At 41.0% G+C, this 21,447-nt stretch overlaps 1 protein-coding gene across 1 annotated transcript in view; it reads right to left on the bottom strand.

Annotated features, from left to right (window-relative positions):
* The window catches only part of LOC136714163 (NACHT, LRR and PYD domains-containing protein 3), a 46,261-nt gene extending 34,773 nt beyond the window's left edge, over positions 1–11,488 (bottom strand). The window contains exons 1-2 of the mRNA XM_066691488.1: positions 11,398–11,488; positions 9,916–10,034 (exon numbers count right to left, since the gene is read on the bottom strand). Coding sequence (XP_066547585.1) covers positions 9,916–9,974 — 59 coding nt within the window. The 5' untranslated portion in view covers positions 9,975–10,034; positions 11,398–11,488. The remainder of the gene's footprint in view (positions 1–9,915; positions 10,035–11,397) is intronic.
* Between the last annotated feature and the right edge of the window lie 9,959 nt (positions 11,489–21,447).

Genomic DNA, 21,447 nt, shown 5'->3' with positions numbered 1-21,447 from the left:
GTTAGCTAGAAATACATTATCATTTAACTAAATACACAGCAAATTAAAGCAGTTTCAAAATTATTTTTTATCTATCCACATAACAGAAACTCAGACTCACATGTTGAGCAATCTTGTGTGTTTTTGAAAAATAAAAGTTGTGTTAATGCACACACACATGTGACAGGCATGACATCCTCTCTAGGCCTGATAGGGCATTCAACCCCCTATGGCTGAGGACCAGTCTTCTGGCACAGTGGATCTGTAGCTCTATTGGCACTGTGTGGATGAGACACTCAGCGCTGTCCCGGGAATCTGGTTTCTGTCCAAGCGGGAGTCTGATTGCACACACTACACACTTTACATTTTATTTTCTCTGTTTAAATCTGAAATCCAACACTAGAAAGTAGTTGACAGAAATAGTGTCATGTCTACATAGATTCAAAGTTTTTAGGGGCTCTCACACCGGACGCCTCCTTGCACTGCAGACCAGTTCACCATTCACGCTGCTTTCAGTCTGCACCCCATGTCACAGGCTGTGTAGACGTAGTGTGGACAGCTTTAGTGTAGGAACTGCAGAGTAGACTACTCAAAAATGGAAACAGTGTTGCGAGAATCTCTAATGGCTATTCGAATAATCGGGTCCAATAGTGTATTCGAAGACATCCATATTTGATAGTGACAGTCATATGCGAGGAAAACAAATCCAGTGATTTTATAGTTTTTCTGTTTTCCAGGAAGTTATGACACCCTGAAGGAGCACATGCTGGCATTTGACATCCGCCATTAATTGGCAAGTTTAAAATGTTTACATGATCGAAATGATTCGAGCGGTGGCGGGTGATGGTGTGACTGTGAGAGTGGGGTGGGGGGGGGGTCAAAAGCTGTGAGAGCAGGAGGGGTGGTTGACGGTCAGTAACCATGAGAACAGGGGACCGCTTTTTACGTTACACTTCTATTTTTGCCTCTTTCCGGGGGGTCCAAGTCTTAATTCGGGGGGTCAACACCCCCAATCCCCCCCGTAATTCCAACCCTGGCCTTAAATGTGCTGTAGAATTAGAGACTTCATTGCATTGTCAGTGCAAGTATTCAATCTTAAAATACACTGTTGTCAATAGGTAACTATGACTGCATAATTAATTCTGTCTATTTGTGTGAGTGTGTAGAACACCATTTATCTATGAGGCTGTTGCCAGTCAGTGTAAACTAACCAGGGCAAACACACACACACACACACACACACAAATGTGTTGAATGATGGTCAGCATGAAGAAACAGACCCTCACTTAGACCCTGAATGATAAACACTCATTGCACCACATTCAATTACAGTGCCTTGAAAAAGTATTCAACCCCCAAATTGTTATACACATTTAAGCCTGGGATTTGGATGCATTACATTGGGAATTTTGATCTGTGAGTCACACATTCTTCTTCACAGTCCCACCCAAAAGGATATAAAATAGTACACTATAAAATAATAATAAAAAAAAATGTGATTAAGTGTTAATCCCCCTAGGTCAACACTTGGTTGAACCACCTCTGGTAGCTATTACAGACACATTTTTTCAGATAAGTCTCTATTAACTTTGTACACCATGATGGAGCAATATTTGCCTAAAGCTGCATCAAGTTAATTGGCGAACAGTGATTTTTGGGGTAAAATTGCCCCCTATGTATTGTATATACCCACTGTATAATACTCTGCATGTTGGGAGCCTTTAACAGAAGTTGCAGAGTTAACATTGTCATATCTCACTGGAAACGTTGCTGTGGCAAGGGGGGCTGAAATTTGTCATAATTGCAGAAATAACAAATAACATACTCGCGCATAACTATTTCTGTGAAAGTCTAGAAACCTGAACTCACGGTCATCCCCTCTATTTTGGAAATGTCAAACCACAATCTCCCTATATTTATATTATATTTTGAGGAACAGCTCAGAGCTGACAACATAAACAATATACATGCTGCTCTTCAGACAAACCAGAAATAAGATGAGTTCCATGTCATCTACTGCTAGGAAAACCGTGCAGACATGTCAACTGAAACTCTCGAGTGTGTTAGGAGTTATGATATCAGACACATTCAATGTCTGCCTAGCAACTAAATCTGTAATACGTCCTGCCCTGAAATGAAAATGATGACTTTTTTCTTCCCGAGCTCGTCTCCTGTGGAGGATCCACCATCCTGTACTGAAGGCGCTGGGTTATCCTAGTCCAGGGGTTATCCTAGTCCAGGGAACCTGCAGGGTTTACTTCTGGTGAAGTGGTTGTGCTTTAACAATTTGGGGGCTCGTCCGGGATACATTTGGTGAGTAGTCTCTTTTCGCCTTTGTGCTGTACCCTAAGAACTGCTGTATCCAAAACATGATGGACTAGAGGGCTGTTCCAGTTAGGCAGTAGACTCTAAATGCCCTAGTGCTGTAACTAAGAGCTGCTGACTGACTGATGTATATTGGACTAGAGGGCTGTTACAATTAGGAAATAGGTGAGTAAGTAGACTCTATGCTTTAGGTGCTGTAACTGAGAGCTACTGAATACATGGACTAAAGGGCTCTTCGGAGCATGGAGTACCAACATATGGTACTGTAATATTGCGCTGTGCTGATGTGTGGCATCTGAAGATTAGAAAAAAGAAAACTGCAAAATACAATCTGGTCTAAGTCAAATGTCCCAAAGACAAATGGAAAGAAATATATAATAATAATGGTCTCTGTTGGAGTACCAGGATTGGTGGAATCAAGGAAACATAAGATAAAACTGACAAAGTTTCCATAAGTCTTTTTCAGAATAATATGAATTATGAGATAACCTTGCTCACAATGGATCAAGAAAAACGGAGGTAGTGAAATAATCAAGTGGGATTATTTGACATTTAATCTACATAATAAGAAACTTCATAAATACATAAATACCATCATAAATAAGTTGTAAGGGCTGTTTGAGACACTGCAGGGTCAATACCACATGCCACAGATCGGATATCTGAATTGTCTTACATTTATATTTAAAAATGTAACAAGAGATTAATACAGAATTATAAGGCTCTGACCACGAGGATGTTTGACTCTATACAGAGTGCCTCAGGCATCAGAAATAAGAATGAAAGAATATGATTCTATTATAAGAAAAATGTTAAAGTAATACAAAATGTACAATGAATAAACGATCAATAATAGTAATAAATAAATAGTCATGGTGTCTTCACAAGAAGAACCAGAATTTGTTTGTTAAACATCATGTTATGGACAAGCTCTGTAATGTCAAATTAAAGGAAAGGCTAGAAGGGAGCCTGGTGCAGCCCCAACAGCTTGTGAAAGCAGGAGAATGTAAACAAAATGTAAAAAAAAATAAAAGTTTAGTTATTGTTATAGCATATAATACCTGATATACAAGTTAACGTAGAATATGGGTTTAGGATGAGTGATGTAGGAAAAGGATAAGATACCACAGAAGTATAAGATTACACATACAGAATTAGTGAGCTCAAGTAATATAAACTATTTTTAAAGGAGACAAGTAAGAATGGAAAGGAAGTGAAACAATCATATATTAGATTAGATTTTAGAAAAATAGAAACAAAAGTAAAAACATTGTGTAACAACAAAATAAAAGAATTATGAATCGGAAGAGACTGCAACAATTTGGAGAAGGTTTCCTAGGAATATGGGAATCATTATTGAGATCAATGGCCTATTGGCTAATATTTTGTTAGGTAAATATATTACTTCAATAAACGAATAATGGAGTAAATCTGTATGAATATAAATAACACATATTGATAATAAACCCTGAATACATTTCTTGTAAAACATTAATAGGAGAAAGAATAACTGTTAGCATGCTGAGCAATGTTAACCAAAGTTGACGAGGGTTTGAGTAAGTTGAGTGAGGGTTTGAGTAAGTTGATGAGAGATTGAGAGTGATAGGGCTTGAGAAGCTGGAAGAGGAGTTTGGTCTGAAAAGTAATAATAATGTGTTGCTGTTTTAAGCACACGAGGTTCGGAAGGTAACTGAAAGAGAATACGAAGGAAAATATGGAATTTACTTGATGTAAATTACTGCAATGTTTTATAAATAATTCAATGAGACAGTCATAGTAAGATTAAAACAGTTATGAAACTGTTTGGCAGTTATCAGGTTCAGAAAATATCAAGCAGACTGAAGAAATAGGAAAGCCAAACCCCCCCGAATAGGAAGGGGAAAAGTGACGGTGTCTGTGAGCTCTGCTCCCCCTGGCAGACAAGCAGCCTGAGTGAGAGAAAGAGAGAGATAGTAATGGTTGTATTTTAATAATAATAACACTGATGTTGATAAGAATAATAAATAAAAGAAAACAATAATAAAAAATGAAAGCACTGGATGAGACAAGGTATTGTTCCTAATACTGTGAATATAATTACAAATGTATGTTTATGGGAGTGTTGTAAAACAAACTGAAACAATAATAATTGATAACTGTAAATATTGACCTAATAATTATTAACTATATTGTCTAAGGAGTGGCTGTAATGACTACTGATATTAATGAGATCTTATGAACATATCTGATATGCACATTACGCATCGTATCCGAATGAAACTGATATTTGACCCTTATGACTCGGACAGGACAAAAAACAATCTGAGATGCACCGTTAAAGCTCCAGGAAATTGCAACTGGCCACTGCACCTTCCATAAGAGAGCTCAAATATCTTCTAAGGCAAGGTTGCCGCATGTACACCCCTTCCCTGGCTTGTATGGGTCTAACACATGAATTCGAAGCTGTCCATTCACAGGTAAAAGCTGACCAGCCCAGCAGGACTGTCACCCATTTCAGCCAAGTGACTAAGTGTACATCAAAGCCCAGGCGGACAGGGCCCTACCAGGTGCTCCTGACCACCCACACAGCTGTGTAGTGCCAAAGTGAAACAACACTGGTGGAGACCAGAGGGATGCTCTCCCTTTCTCCTGGATCCTCTTCCTTGCTGTCTGCAGGACAATTGTCTGTGCCATAACAGCCTGGGAAAAGGTAATCTTCAGTGCCCAGCAAATGGGATTATCGCTGACTGAGGAAATCAGTCCAGAAGCAGCTGACATCATCATCAACCTCCAGATAAAGAGACCAGAGCAGGGTCGGAGCAGTTGCCCACAAGGAGCAGCTGGACGCACGAGTCCACAAATATCGGGTGATGTGCTGGTAACCTCTCCCCTTCCACATATTGACACTGACACTTACACTGATCAAATACGACTGAGGATTCGACAGCGACGACAAAGCCACCTGACCGGAACAAACACCTACAACCCCAATCGAGAAACAGCACTGAATTCTGATGATGGCTGGGGTCGGCCTCACCCTTCTGATCATTGCTCTGACAGCTCTACTGGAGCGATCCAGCTCGATTGAATGCCAACAACTCAACCACTGTCCCACAGCGGGACAACAGCCGCTCCACCTCCCTGACGAGAGAGAACACTGATCTCCAACTGTCCTATCAGTTTACTAAAAGACTAGAATATATCATGATCCCCATCCCTCTCACAGTTGAAGATGTCTGATAAAACTGCTGTTGATAACGTAACAGCTGAAATGGTTGCCATATGCACTAACTTGTTTTAAAAGATTTCTCTCTGATAGCAAGTGGAGGTTGTGTGCGCTCATTGGTAAAGAATGTTGCACCTATATACCTGACAACTCTGAACAGATTCATGATCTTACAGATCACATTCGTAGAGAAGTAACTAAGTAACTAAAATTCACCAGACCCCGGAGTGGTCTCTGTGGAGCTGGATAAGTGGCTTCCTAGGAAGCCTTGGTGCTCTTATAAGCCCAAGGACTGCTTTTATTCTTGGAATATTCATTTTTCTCTGTTTGTTTTGTGTTGATCAAGTGTTGCTGTACCCTGCATAATTATAATTTTGCTCTTATTGTGCCTTGTTCCCTGTATATGTGCGTGTTTACAAAAATGTTTGGCTTGCTTGGTGTCTTCATCGATGGACGCTCTGAACCCTAAGCGCTTCGATGCCCACCGGGCTCAACTGCTGAAACAATGACGAAATAACACGTAATGAACACTGGAAATCGTCTCGGTCTTGTCGGCCACTTGATGAGCGCCGATGGATCACAATGAAAGAACAATCACCAGAGACATTAACAAATTTTGGGATACCCTGAAGGACAATACTACTTCAAGAAGAAGTAGTTTCTTCAAATTACCTACTGGGACCATGGAATGAGAACTGTGCCTCTAAAAGATCAAACGTATGACAAGGAAATAAAGCCTCAGAGGTGGTGGAAACTGCTGTGTTTACAGAATCTGATCAAGAGGGCTTACTTTGTGATTAACATGTCCAAAATGTATTTTTATATCTAACGCAATTTTACGGAATTAATGTAACATGTTCATGTTTCACTAAAGAGGGCAACTGTTGGGGTAAAATTGCCCCCTATGTATTGTATATACCCACTGTATAATACTCTGCATGTTGGGAGAACAGAGTACAAGGATTTTTATATAACATATTCATATACTAACTGTTGAGGATAATTAAGTTTGGTAGGCATACTGATTATTTAACCTACTGTAACCATGTAACTCATTGTCTTCTTATTGTATTCTTATTGTAGGATTAGCCTTTAACAGAAGTTGCAGAGTTAACATTGTCATATCTCACTGGAAACGTTGCCGTGGCAAGGGGGGCTGAAATTTGTCATTATTGCAGAAATAACATAAATAACATACTCGCGCATAACTATTTCTGTGAAAGTCTATACCCTTGAACTCACGGCCACCCCCTCACCTCTATTTTGGAAATGTCAAACAACAATCTCCCTATATTTATATTATATTTTGAGGAACAGCTCAGAGCTGACAACATAAATAATATACATGCTGCTCTTCAGACAATCCAAAAATAAGATGAGTCCCACATCATCTACTGCTAGGCAAACCATGCAGACATGTCAACCGAAACTCTCGAGTGTGTTAGGAGTTATGATATCGGACACATTCCATGTCTGCCTAGCAACTAAATCTGTAATACATCCTGCCCCGAAACGGACTTCGGACATGTATAAAACTGTGTGCTGTGGCAGAAATAAACTGAAGACAAATGTTCTGGCATTGTGTCGGTGACTTTTTTCTTCCCGAGCTCGTCTCCTGTGGAGGATCCACCATCCTGTACTGAAGGCACTGGGTTATTCTAGTCCAGGGGTTATCCTAGTCCAGGGAACCTGCAGGGTTTACTTCTGGTGAAGTGGTTGTACTTTAACAGTGATGAAGACCAATTCTGAGGTCTTGCCACATATTTTCGATGGGACATCTATCTTCTTCATTTTAAGCCACTCCAGTGTTGCTCTGGTCGTGTGCTTTGGATCATTAACCTGTTGAAATACTGGTGTAGCAGTTAGGGCTCTAGACTCATGACAGTGCTGTTGTACCCTTGAACAAAGTACTAAAGATTGCTCCAGTAAAATACCCAGCTGTATAAATGGGTACAAATGTAAGTTGCTCTGGATAAGGGTGTCAGCTAAATTACAGTAATATAATGTTACAAAGGTATTTGTCATTTTTTCCTAAATGGAATATGACGCAAATTAAAGTTAATATATCGGAGCGTACAATTTTATCTTAAGATGCTGCGTGTGAGCAAGTCATTTTTCAATCATTTTGTGGCTTATTTGTACTTTTGTTTTTGTGAGAAAATAAGTGTCAGAAATAACTAATTTGTATAAAAACCCTTCATTTAATGTATTATATAAAGTAGCACTATATGTTTAAAGGTATGGCAGTAGCAGTTAACTACTCCTAGATGGATATTTAGGGGACGTCACACTGTGTTATTGTATGTTTTTATATAGGCAAAACAATCACCATTCGGCAGCGCAAAGTGCACTGATTATAATATTCACAGGTATAGCAGCATATTGTTGTGTTCTGCATAACTGCATAGAGTGTGTTTAAATATTGGATGTGTTAATGATACAGGCAATCTTCACAGATTGTGAAACTGAATTGCTTTGCATGTGTTACGACGAATTCAGTGACCGCTAGGATTCTTGTGAACTGGTGGATGCGCGCATGCGCCGGCAGCAATTTCCCCGCTATCTGCCTACGGGAGCGTGTGAATAACGTCAGTACTAAGAAGTGCAACTTTAACGACGCATATAAAGATCGATAACCTACAGTAAGGGTACATATACTTACATCATATAGTAAGTGTAAATAATATAAACACATCTCAATAGCCAATTTGTGTAGTTGCTGTTGTTTCTAAACAATCCATTCAGCATGCACAATTGCACAAAGATAACTATGCGCCGTGCAGAATCGCTAATCTCGCTCTGTTTGCAGCATTGCGCATGCGCTATGGACAATGACGCGCTTTGCGCCGCGGGCGAGTGATGACGCGCTCCCGTAGGCAGATAGCGGGGATTGCTGCCGGCGCATGCGCACATCCACCAATTCACGAGAATCCTAGCGGTCACTGAATTCATCGTAACACCTGTCAGTTCTGCGCACATCCTGCACAACGTGAATGCACCCGTGTACTTATTCGGTTGTATCAGAAGTAGACTGTCAAATGTGTTATGCATGTAGTTACTTTATTGCCATCATATATATTTGTTATTGTACGCCTTATGCTGCCATTTCTTGTGCACTAATCATGTAAAATGTAAATATCCGGTGTTTTATTAATACAAAAGGAACCGAGCTCACTTGACTATTGCAATATCGGAGTCCTGAGAAAACACGGACGTGAATCATGAAAACGACCCCGACTTACAAGCTGAGCAGTTTGTACACAAGACAGTGAACAGCAGCGCACAGACTGATACATTGTCACAGCAAACGAACCGAACCGATTTCGTTTTAAACGAACCCAGTGTATAGAGAATATATTTTGCATGATGTATTGGTATATAACATCTGTCATATGTGTGACAATAGTTAGCATTACATACGCCAACCTGTTGGTTTATCAATAATACTCAGAATTGCTGCGACTATATTATTTTAAACTTCTGCCATTTCTAAGGACCCGCTCCGTTTCTAGTTACGGTCACAAGTTCTTGGTCAAAGGTGGCTTAACCTTGTATTGTGGTCTAAAAAATGCGCCCCTATTCTGATTGGTCACATCAGTTATCTGACGCACTGCGTTGACACGCAAGGACTTGATGCTAGATTTGCCGGCAATTCGTTTCCTGCTCCAGTCACAGACACATTGCCGGCAATAACACATTCACACAGACCTGCCGGCAATTGTTTCAGTGTGAATGGGGTTTCGGAGTCATAGTTAGCCACAATGTAGTTTCGTTAAGAATCGCCCTGTCCGGCAACTAAGTTTAGAGAGGTGGCCTGATCTAGGCAGTTTTGTGGTACTGTACAATGGACTGCACTGAGCCCCGAGGGATGTTCAATGTCTTTTAAATGGTTTTGTACCCTTTCCCAGATTTGTGCTTCTTTATAATCACATCCATGACTTGCTTAGAATGTTCTTTCGTCTACATTTTGATTATTTCTTTTGAAAGTCTCAGCCATACTATGAGACTGTACAGAGTGATATTTATCCTCACCGATTAATCTAAAGCAGGTGATCCACTAATGTCTTACACAGACGAAGTCCATCAACAAATTGTGACTTATTGAGGTACTATATCACACCTGAGAAAATTTAGGCTTGCAATTACAAATGGTATGGGTACCTTTTTTATTTGATATTATTTTTAGTAAATTGTTGAAAGCTTTTGGATTTTTTCTTTTGATTTGACATGGTGCTTGAAGCTTTGTAGATAAGTGGAATAAAACGAATTTGATCAATGTCAAATTCTGAACAAAATGGTGAAAAAGTGTCAGGGGTTAATACTTTCTCAAGCCCTGTAGATGCTCTTTCAGACTGACAGGTACCCTATACACTCAGAGACCCTCTGCCCCTCGCATCTCCTCTCACCTCTTGGTCTCGGGGCCCATGGCTCCATCCTGAGCCTCAGGCTCCCCAGAGAGACTCATCTCAGAGGCAGCTCCCCTCCTCAGCAGCTGACAGAGGAGTCCAGATGCGGATCAGTGGACCTGGACACACACAGCACAGACACAGTGAGACACACACTGATCACACAACAACAAGCAGCATACACCGATCAGCCATAACATTATGACCACCTGCCTAATATTGTGTAGGTCCCCCTTTTGCCGTCAAAACAGCCCTGACCCGTCGTAGCATGGACTCCACTAGACCTCTGAAGGTGTGCTGTGGTATCTGGCACCAAGATGTTAGCAGCAGATCCTTTAAGTCCTGTAAGTTGCGAGGTGGGTCCTCCATGGATCGGACTTGTTTGTCCAGCACATCCCACAGATGCTCGATTGGATTGAGATCTGGGGAATTTCAACACCTTGAACTTGTGATTCATCAGACCAGGCCACCTTCCTCCATTGCTCCATGGTCCAGTTCTGATGCTCATGTGCCCATTGTAGGCGCTTTCGGCAGTGTACAGGAGTCAGCATGGGCACCCTGACTGGTCTGCGGCTATGCAGCCCCATACGCAACAAATTGAGATGCACTGTGTATTCTGACAGCCTTTGCTCCCCACGTGCATCAGTGAGCCTTGACCGCCCATGACCCTGTCGCTGGTTCACCGCTTTTCCTTCCTTGGACCACTTTTGATAGGTACTGACCACTGCAAACACCCCACAAGAGCTGCAGTTTTAGAGATGCTCTGACCCAGTCATCTAGCCATCACAATTTGGCCTGTCAAAGTCGCTCAGATCCTTACGCTTGCCCATTTTTCCTGCTTCTAACACATCAACTTTGAAGACAAAATGTTCACTTGCTGCCCACCCACTGACAGGTGCCATGATAACAGTGTTATTCACTTCACCTGTCAGTGGTCATAATGTTATGGCTGATTGGTGTAAATCACAATAATGCACCTCAATGCATAGCTCTCAAGTTTTCAAAATGTCAATACGTAAGAATTGTCACAATAAAACAAATGCAGTGACAGAAAATGCTCCAGCTGGCATGAGATGGGGTCATGAAATCTTGAATATTGGCCTACTAATGTTATCTTAAAAACATTGGACTGACTATAATGAAATAATTAAGATATTAAATGGAAAGAAGGTCCGTGCTGAACTTCATAGGATCTCCATTATTAAACAATTGTAATATATTTGAAACCGTCAACTTAAAAAAAAAAAAAAAACTATTATATATTATATATATATTAGTATGGTTTATTCAGTCAGTTTAGCCGGTTGATTGGTTATTTTAAGTTTTATGCCAGAGATTTTCAAAAGAACAAATGTTCGCACACAGAGACCTTTCTATTGTTGATTTAAACCTGTGTATTGTCTTTAAAATCAAGTGTCTTACATTGACCAGACTCCAGAGCCATCAACATTTTTGTACAATTTGAATATTTAAAGTACTTACCGGATTATTGATTTACTACAGGGAATCCAATATTCCGTCTCCTCAGCTTGTTTAATGGCAACAGTATAATTGTCTCTACCTTTTAGCTTTACTTTCAATTTCACTCAAAGAAAGATGAATGTTATTCAGGGATTCTTGAAAAACTGGATAAACCTGTTTTTGGTTTTAAGTTCGTAAGTTTGGGGGGAAGGTGCTGTGGAATAAAGGATTTAAATACACAGTGACATTACAAGGGTTTTGTAGAAATGAATTAAAACAAATATTTTAAACCAGTAATTCTAAATTGTACATTTTGTATCAAAATAGATAATTAATGTCAATGAATGATTATTTTTGCATGCGTGATTGTTTGAGATGGCGGTTGAAATGTGAACATTGCGTTAATGAAGGGAAAAGAGATCAGTGTACAGATTTAAACTGATTATATGTATTCCATTAAAACTGTATATATTGAACACAAACAAACAATATCGAATTGCAGTATATTGTCCAGTGGTTTGTGTAATATAGGCTATGCATTTCACCCAATTATAGAAATTGCAGTTTACTGTATTATTATGTAATATATTAGTAATTATCTGCAAATTGTATTAGTGTAACCTGACCAGATCTATAGAAAACAACTAAGTATTAAATGTAATTAATAAGATCAGTATTTACTAATTAATAAGGATTAGTTCCCTGTTGTGAACAGGAATTGTGGTTAATTTCCTTTTTTATATTCACTATACGTCGTGATGATACTGTAGAGTGGCACCGCACCCAATAAGGGGTTAAATGGGGGTAAAGGTGTTGTGTTGGCAGAGGCATGTGGAAGAAAATATATATTTGTGCTTTGTGTGCTGTGACCCTGGAGGTTTCTGGCAAGTAACTATTAATTTGCCTGCATTCTTTCCAATGAATTATGAGAACCTGTTATTTTTTAACTTCTCATTACGTTACTCTTTTTACATAATCAGCAACTTACATTCTCTACTTGTTTCTTATTAAAGTTTAATTGTTTCAGACCTATCTTTGTAATCTGCAAATGACCTTCCAAATCTAGCTGGCAATTTAGAGGATAATAATAATTATTCATTGGTAATAATTGTAATAATATTGATTGGTAGGCTTATTTTAGAATGCCAATGAAATTACTATCATAGTTATTTCGAAGTCCCATCAGACACTGTTTGTAAAATGTCAAACCCCTTGAGGGTATGTCCCATAATGGATATATAAGCTTAGTAATTCCTTGAAAAGTTTGGAAATACAGCATTATACTTGTTTAATACTTTCTTTTGCCATGTTCTGCTATTTTTTCCCGTGCACGTAATAAATTCTGATTAGAACTGACGACTCCAAATCTTTCTTCCAGCACAGGCACAGAGAAGGCATTAAAGGGAAGAGGAAGTGAAAGGACGGGGCAGAGTGTGTGAGCAGTACCTGAGAGTTGTGCGTAGTGTTGTGAATTTTAAATAAAGCAAGTTGTTGTTTGGCCTGCAAAAATGAGTTGTGGCTATTTTGTGGAAAACCTCCCCCAAGTGTTACACTGGTGTCAGAAGTGTGTGCCGAACCTGTGTCGGACCATCTCAGCATGGGGAGATGAAGGACCAGGAGCACAGCAATGAGTACCAAACCTGCAGAGATCCATCTCCAGGGGGGTCATGTGAGAGTAGCACGTGGACACATTAATACTGAGGGGGGTAGTGAAGCGATTCTGAAGCCTAGGTCTATGCCTTTTATTGAAGCACTGAAGTCGTTGGAGTGTGGTTTGGCTCCCTGCTCCCCGCCGTGGCCCAGAAACCCCTGAAGTGCTACAATACCTGGGTTCAATCAATGCCTTCTAAAACACACAATAGTCTCACACTCTTCCATTCAAAACATAGTTTTCCTGCTTGAACTAACTTGAAATCCCCAGCAACAAACTCTATATTATAGGGTGGTATAAAACAAACTCACCCTTATCAGTTTGTCCGCAACCAGGGATTTCAGGAGAGTCCGATGACAGGATCCTGTTCATAATGCATCAGTGTCATCATAAGATATCAGTGGACATTCGATGACCGTGATGCTTGTGCATTACTGTGATATGTAAGGAAAAACAGAAGAGCAACTCTTTCCCAGGTGACTGAGAATGTAAATGCAGGACGTGATCAGACTATCAGCAGTATCAGAGGGATATTATAGTAGGGTTGCAGTGCATAAACCCCTCATTACAAAGACAAATGCAAAAACCATAGGCACTGATCTACAGAGATGTGGAAAAAGTGATATGGTCAGATGAGTCATCCTTTACCATATTCTCGACAAGTGGGTGAGTGCATGTATGGCGACACCAAGAGAACGGGACAGGCCTGACTGCTTGACCCCTACAGTGAGGGGGTCCGGAGACTCTGTTATGTTGTGGGGGGCATTTTCCTGGCATGGTTTGCGTCCACTTGTCACCTTAGAGAGAAGGGTCACTGCAAATAATTAGAAATTATTCTGAGTGATCACTTTTTTCCTATGGTGAAACATTTCTATCCGGATGGGTGTGGTCTCTTCCAGGATGACAATGCCCCCATCCACAGGGCACAAGGGTTCACTGAATGGTTTGATGAGTATGAAAATGATGTGAATTGTATGTTTAGCATCAAGCTATCATCCTCAAGGTTTAAAATACATTATATTATGGACATATTAGAAATGGCTTATACAGTCACCTAAAGGATTATTAGGAACACCTGTTCAATTTGTCATTAATGCAATTATCTAACCAACCAATCACATGGCAGTTGCTTCAATGCATTTAGGGGTGTGGTCCTGGTCAAGACAATCTCCTGAACTCCAAACTGAATGTCTGAATGGGAAAGAAAGGTGATTTAAGCAATTTTGAGCGTGGCATGGTTGGTGGTGCCAGACGGGCCGGTCTGAGTATTTCACAATCTGCTCAGTTACTGGGATTTTCACGCACAACCATTTCTAGGGTTTACAAAGAATGGTGTGAAAAGGGAAAAACATCCAGTATGCGGCAGTCCTGTGGGCGAAAATGCCTTGTTGATGCTAGAGGTCAGAGGAGAATGGGGCGACTGATTCAAGCTGATAGAAGAGCAACTTTGACTGAAATAACCACTCGTTACAACCGAGGTATGCAGCAATGCATTTGTGAAGCCACAACACGTACAACCTTGAGGCGGATGGGCTACAACAGCAGAAGACCCCACCGGGTACCACTCATCTCCACTACAAATAGGAAAAAGAGGCTACAATTTGCACAAGCTCACCAAAATTGGACAGTTGAAGACTGGAAAAATGTTGCCTGGTCTGATGAGTCTCGATTTCTGTTGAGACATTCAGATGGTAGAGTCAGAATTTGGCGTAAACAGAATGAGAACATGGATCCATCATGCCTTGTTACCACTGTGCAGGCTGGTGGTGGTGGTGTAATGGTGTGGGGGATGTTTTCTTGGCACACTTTTGGCCCCTGTATATACATACATACACGTGTATATATACACACACACACACACACACACACACACACACACACACACACAAAAGAGTAATAGGGAGGCTGCTGCCAATACCTTGGGTTTGTCGTGTTGTCTTTGTTTTGTTGTTAATACTATTATTATTTTTTATTTTTTATTTTTTCTTGGCAGATGCCCTTATCCAGGGTGACTTACAACATAAGTGCAAACAAAGTGCAAAAATATAGTGAAGTACAATGCATCAATCATTACAAATTCAATTTAGCTAAAACAGCAATTCAAAATACATTTTACAAATTCCAATTTACACAAGTACAGTAAGTGACTTCCTACATCCTGGATGGTGAAAGCCAAGTGCTGTCAAGATGTAGGGTTACAGACGAGAGCTACGGGAAAGGGGGCTGCTGCTGCTGCTGCTGCTGGAAAGCAGAAAGTGTGCCAGTAGTATTGCAGGTTTGGTGTGTGGTTCTGGTAAATGAGTTGCAGGTTTTGGTCATTGTGCCTCAAGTTCCACTTCTAGTGTTTAAACAATTGGGAAATGCTGTAACACAGCATCACTCCTTTCAGAAATGAACTAAAATTCAATGAAGCAAATGTTCTAATTACTTTTTTGTCTCCTACTAGTTTTGTTACTTTAATAAAATGTGTAATTTAGTATTTATTTGAACCTGTGTCTGTGTTCATCTATTCTGATCAATTAGGGCTCTACTGCCCAATGAACTAGTATTTGCAAATATAGTTCGTTGTCACTTCGTGATCTTGGACACGACACAAATCACACTGCAGCCAGTCAGAGGGCCCAGTCTGCAATGAAAGAGTCACACACACACAATCACACACTCTCACACAGATAGAGAGAGAGACAGGGCTTCTCCTGCAGGACACAGGTGCCAAACTGCATGATGAGAATTAAGGCCACCCCTTCAAGAGCCACGGCTTTTACACCTTTTGAAATGATAACAGGGAGAAGAATGCAGCTGCCTCATGAAGCCGTATGAACGATCTGGCACAAGTCACAGGGAGAGATGAATTACATAAATGCACGACTGAGTTAAAAGATCAAAACACTCAGAGCTATTCATCAGGGCACCAATCAGAATCAGGGCATAATCAATGTCGGAAATCATTAATCTGCCAATGGGCCTCTGTTATGCGAAGCTGTCTGTTAGTGCTGTTGTGGGAATTGGCAATTTGCACTTCAGGACAGTCTGACTTATTTTTTTTATTAAAGATGCATTTTTAACCATGTAATATATTTTATTCTTACTCTTTAAAATGAATAAGTAAATACATTGGAGACAGGAACACATTTTGACAGGCAGTTTTAGGAAAATAAATAAATACATAGAAAATAGGCTACGGATCGGCAGGAGTCCGGGGACCGAGGAGGCCTAAGCGGACTTTTTCTTTTTTTCTTACCCGTGCTCAGTTGCCTGAAAAGAAAAACAGATTGCTGTGGAAAGAAACCCTGCTGATAAAGGGGGGTTAGACACAGCAATACAATTTAATAAGACAATGAATGTCTATATGTAAATAGTTTTTAATGCTCATGGATCCGTGGATCGAGTCCCAGTCATGAATGGCAAAAAAGGGAAGAATGGGGGTGTGTGTCCCACTAATTATAGCAGATGGAAGAGGGGGTCTGCTGGGGTGGACACACCTCTCAGGTCCAGTAGGCAGCTTTGATAAACTTAAATTCAGAGAGTTCCCATAAGTAGCTGCATAGCCTCTTCCCCCACCTCTGGGCGGTTTCTCAACTCGAAGGATAACCATATTCTTTGAGACAACCAACATGGGTTTAGATGAGGCAGCTCATGTCTTACTAATCTATTCTAATTTTTTGAACATGCAACTGCAGCTGTAGATCATGTGAAAGCATATGATATGATATACTTAGATTTTCAAAAAGCTTTTGATAAGGTTCCACACCAAAGACTGATCCTCAAATTGGAAGCTGTAGGCATTCAGGGTAATGTAAGTAGATGGATTATGAACTGGTTGATGTATAGGAAATTGAGGGTGTCGATTAGAGGAGTTGCTTCTAACTGGAGTGAGGTTGTTAGTGGAGCTCCACAGGGATCAGTACTAGGGCCTTTGCTTTTTCTAATCTATATTAATGATCTGGACTCAGGGAAAGTTAGCAAACTTGTCAAATTTGCAGATGATACTAAAATAGGTGACTCAGCAGATACAATCTCGGCAGCACAAGCTATTCAAAGGGACTTCAGTAATATTCAGTTGTGGGCCGACACCTGGCAGATGAAATTCAATGTGGACAAGTGCAAGGTATTACATGCAGGTAACAAAAATGTCCACTATAATTACACTATGGGAGGGATAGAACTAGAGGAAGTAACGCATGAGAAAGACCTAGGAGTCTATGTGGACTCCTCACTTTCTCCATCCAAACAATGTGGGCAAGCAATAAAAAAGGCAAACAGAATGTTAGGGTATATTGTCAAAAGTGTAGAATTGAGCACAAGGGCAGTGATGTTCAGACTGTACAATGCACTAGTTAGAGCTCATCTGGATACTGTGTACAGTTCTGGGCTCCACACTTCAAGACAGATATCGCTGCTCTAGAGGCAGTTCAGAGGAGAGCAACCAGACTTATTCTAGGTCTGAAGGGAAAGTCCTACTGAGAGACTGAGGAACTGAACCTTTTCACCCTGGAACAGAGGAGACTATGTGGGGAATTGATCCAAGTCTTCAAAATCATGAAAGGCATCATCCACATCAAACCAGAGGAGGTTTTTCGGATCAGCAGGCACACCTGGGGACACAAATGGAAATTGGGCTTCAAGATATTCAAGACAGAAAACAGGAGACACTTCTTCACACAGAGACTCGTGACAATCTGAAACAAACTCCTCAGCGATGTGGTTGAAGCTGAGCTGAAAATTTGGGAACATTTAAAAATTGACTGGATAGGATCCTTGGATCACTCAGTTATTAATGGACACAAAACGAGCATGATGGGTTGAATGGCTTCCTCTCGTTTGTAAACTTTCTTATGTTTTTAAATAATAAAGTTCTCCTCCTGAAGGTGGGTGGGGGGGCGAAAAAAAAAAGACTTGGGTAGGTAAACAAGAACACTGTAACACACACTGACACACAGTGTCCACAGTGAGACACAGTAACACACACTGACCCACAGCAACACACACTGACCATGTTGTAACTTTATTTAGGTCCTGCAGGACTACAGTTGCCAAGGATCTTAACAGAAGAGGAAAATGAGAATCAGGAATCCCTAAAATCGTATTTGGGTGGATCAGCAGCCACTGTGGTCGCTGGGCTTGCCTTGTCAGATGCACACTATGATATGTAGTAGTAGAAATTCTCCAAAGCAGATTTGGATGCAAGGATCTTATAATCAATGCTTACATGAATAAACTGTTAATCTTAACTCCAGTAAGGAAATCTTACGAGATGGCAGCCTTATGTCAGCTGTATGATGAGTGCAAGATCCAGATATGCAGTTTAAAGGCAATGGGTGTGGTTTCAAGCATGTATGGCAGTTTGCTGTGTCCTATTTTACTGCAGAAGATCCCTGATGACATCACTCTTGAGTTAAGTCACAAGAAAGAAATCGATGAAGAATGGAAGGTGCCAGAGCTCATGACTTTATTTACGAAGGATGTGGATAGTAAAGAGAGAGCCTCGAGTTTGTCTAAAGTAAACAATGCACATAAAGAAACTCAGATTAATCTGAAACCTCTCCAGAAACAAGGTGCATATTTTGAGCAAAGGGCAAACAGACCTGGTGCAGAGGCGATTCTAGGGCATGTGGGGGCACCAGGCAAAATAATTCCTGATGGTGATGCCTAGGATGCCTACCCCCTTGCGACGCCCCTGACCTGGTGTTCCACCTGCAGCTGCATTACACACAGCCAGCCCAAAACCAAGCGACAACTGCATATTCTGTGAAAGGCTGGACCACAAGTCAGAAAATTGTTCTGAATTTAGTGTAGCAGACAGAAGGAAAAACTGAAAAAATTGGAAGATGCTTTGTGTGCTAAGGACACAGACATAAAGCCAAATTCTGAAGGGTTAAAGGTGCTGTATGTCCTATCTGTGGAAGGAGACGTTACAAAAGTGTGTGTAATGAAAGTGAAATAGCTAATTCTGTTCCCAGTAGCACAAGTGAGGCTGTCAAATCATGTCATTCCAAGTGATGTCCCTGTGAAGACAAGCTACCAGAAGCCAAGGCCTGGGCAGAAGGCCCTGCTGACAGAAGGGTGGTGCGTTGTCTGCTAGATGCCTGTAATAAGAGAAGAGACGATCAACCTGCACACAATTAGCTCAGACACTCAAGTATTGACTAAATGCAAGTATTGTCTGTTAAATTAATCCTTAATAACATCCGTGATGGAAGACAGAGAGTGGAAATAGAGGCGCTGGAGACGCCACATGGCTGCACGGCCATGATGAAGGTACCAGGTGAGCATTTAAGCCAAGAACTAGAAAGGAAAGGGCTGCAGCTACCAGACTTCCCTGAAGGAAGTAAACAAGATTCTGAACTCACAGTGCTCATCAGGGGAGATAGTTATTGGCAGGTTGTGTCAGGCAGGGTGGAGAGGCTGGCAGGAGCTCTAGCAGCTCTTGAGAGCGTGTTCGGATGAACTGTGCAAGGACCAGTCTAAAGCATAATGACCCAGGGTGTTGAGATTATGTATTGCAGCCTCAATGAAGAAATAACTGCAAGCATTTTGGGAGCTGGAGTCGCTTGGCATTGCTGGAGAGTGAGATCTGAGGTCAGAAGCTGGTACAGATGTGCTGCTGAATGAAGAAAAGGTTTGACAGCCTACAGAGAAAGTTTAGGACGGACGCAATGCTGTATGACAGGTACAATGGAGTGACTCAAGAATATCTCGAACAAGGCATCATGTAGGAAGTAGCTGCAAAGGACACATTCAATGAAGCCAACTGGAATGTGACCTATTACTTACCTCATCACGCTGTCTTGAGACAAGCTAAAGCTAAAACCAATCTGAGAATTGTGTTCGTGCTCATCACATGAAGTTTGCTAACGGGACCGAATTTTAATCCTCTGTCTTGATCAAATTTCGACAGCACTGAATCGCTTTCATGGCAGACATCACAAAGGCTTCTCTGCAGACATCGCAGCCTGAAAGGCAGCACAATTAGCACAATGAAAAGCAGCTGCATGTTCTCCGAATGAAGAGTCATGTTTGGAGCTTCACTGAGTCCCTTTCTGCTTGCAGTCACCATTCGACATCATGTGAAGCAATATGAAGAGGCACATCCACAAGATGATGAGGGAGCATTCACATGGACACACACTGACCCACAGTATTACAAACTGACCCACTGTAACACACTGACACACAGCGTACACACTGACAAACAGTAACACACACTGACCCACAGTAATATACACTGATCCACACTGACCCACAGTAACACACACTGACACACAGCGTCCACACTGACAAACAGTAACACACACTGACCCACAGTAACACACACTGACACACAGTAATATACACTGATCCACACTGACCCACAGTAACACACAATGACACACAGCATCCACAATGACAGAAGTGAAGACGACAATCGGAGTACAATCCCCCAAAATATATTTATTAAAATCCGACGATTCAGCACTTGCATGTCTTCATCAGGAATAAGGAAACACAACACGTGCTTTATATACAAATCAGTTACAGATGGAAAGCAATCATGTGAGAATGTATCTTTAACACCAATTAGATAATTGCAATACATTGAGAATGTTTCAGCTTCATTCATATTCATTTGTGATAGTAATTCCTAAAAACAAACACTAAATTACATGGTTGTGATTACAATAGAATTACACTCACCTAAAGGATTATTAGGAACACCATACTAATACTGTGTTTGACCCCCTTTCGCCTTCAGAACTGCCTTAATTCTACGTGGCATTGATTCAACAAGGTGCTGAAAGCATTCTTTAGAAATGTTGGCCCATATTGATAGGATAGCATCTTGCAGTTGATGGAGATTTGTGGGATGCACATCCAGGGCACGAAGCTCACGTTCCACCACATCCCAAAGATGCTCTATTGGGTTGAGATCTGGTGACTGTGGGGGCCAGTTTAGTACAGTGAACTCATTGTCATGTTCAAGAAACCAATTTGAAATGATTCGACCTTTATGACATGGTGCATTATCCTGCTGGAAGTAGCCATCAGAGGATGGGTACATGGTGGTCATAAAGGGATGGACATGGTCAGAAACAATGCTCAGGTAGGCCGTGGCATTTAAACGATGCCCAATTGGCATTAAGGGGCCTAAAGTGTGCCAAGAAAACATCCCCCACACCATTACACCACCACCACCAGCCTGCACAGTGGTAACAAGGCATGATGGATCCATGTTCTCATTCTGTTTACGCCAAATTCTGACTCTACCATCTGAATGTCTCAACAGAAATCGAGACTCATCAGACCAGGCAACATTTTTCCAGTCTTCAACTGTCCAATTTTGGTGAGCTTGTGCAAATTGTAGCCTCTTTTTCCTATTTGTAGTGGAGATGAGTGGTACCCGGTGGGGTCTTCTGCTGTTGTAGCCCATCCGCCTCAAGGTT

This window comes from Amia ocellicauda, chromosome 18 (assembly GCF_036373705.1).
Source record: "Amia ocellicauda isolate fAmiCal2 chromosome 18, fAmiCal2.hap1, whole genome shotgun sequence".
NCBI lineage: Eukaryota > Metazoa > Chordata > Actinopteri > Amiiformes > Amiidae > Amia > Amia ocellicauda.
Note: the sequence above shows the minus strand (reverse complement) of the source record. Positions and strands in the feature narration are given on the sequence as shown.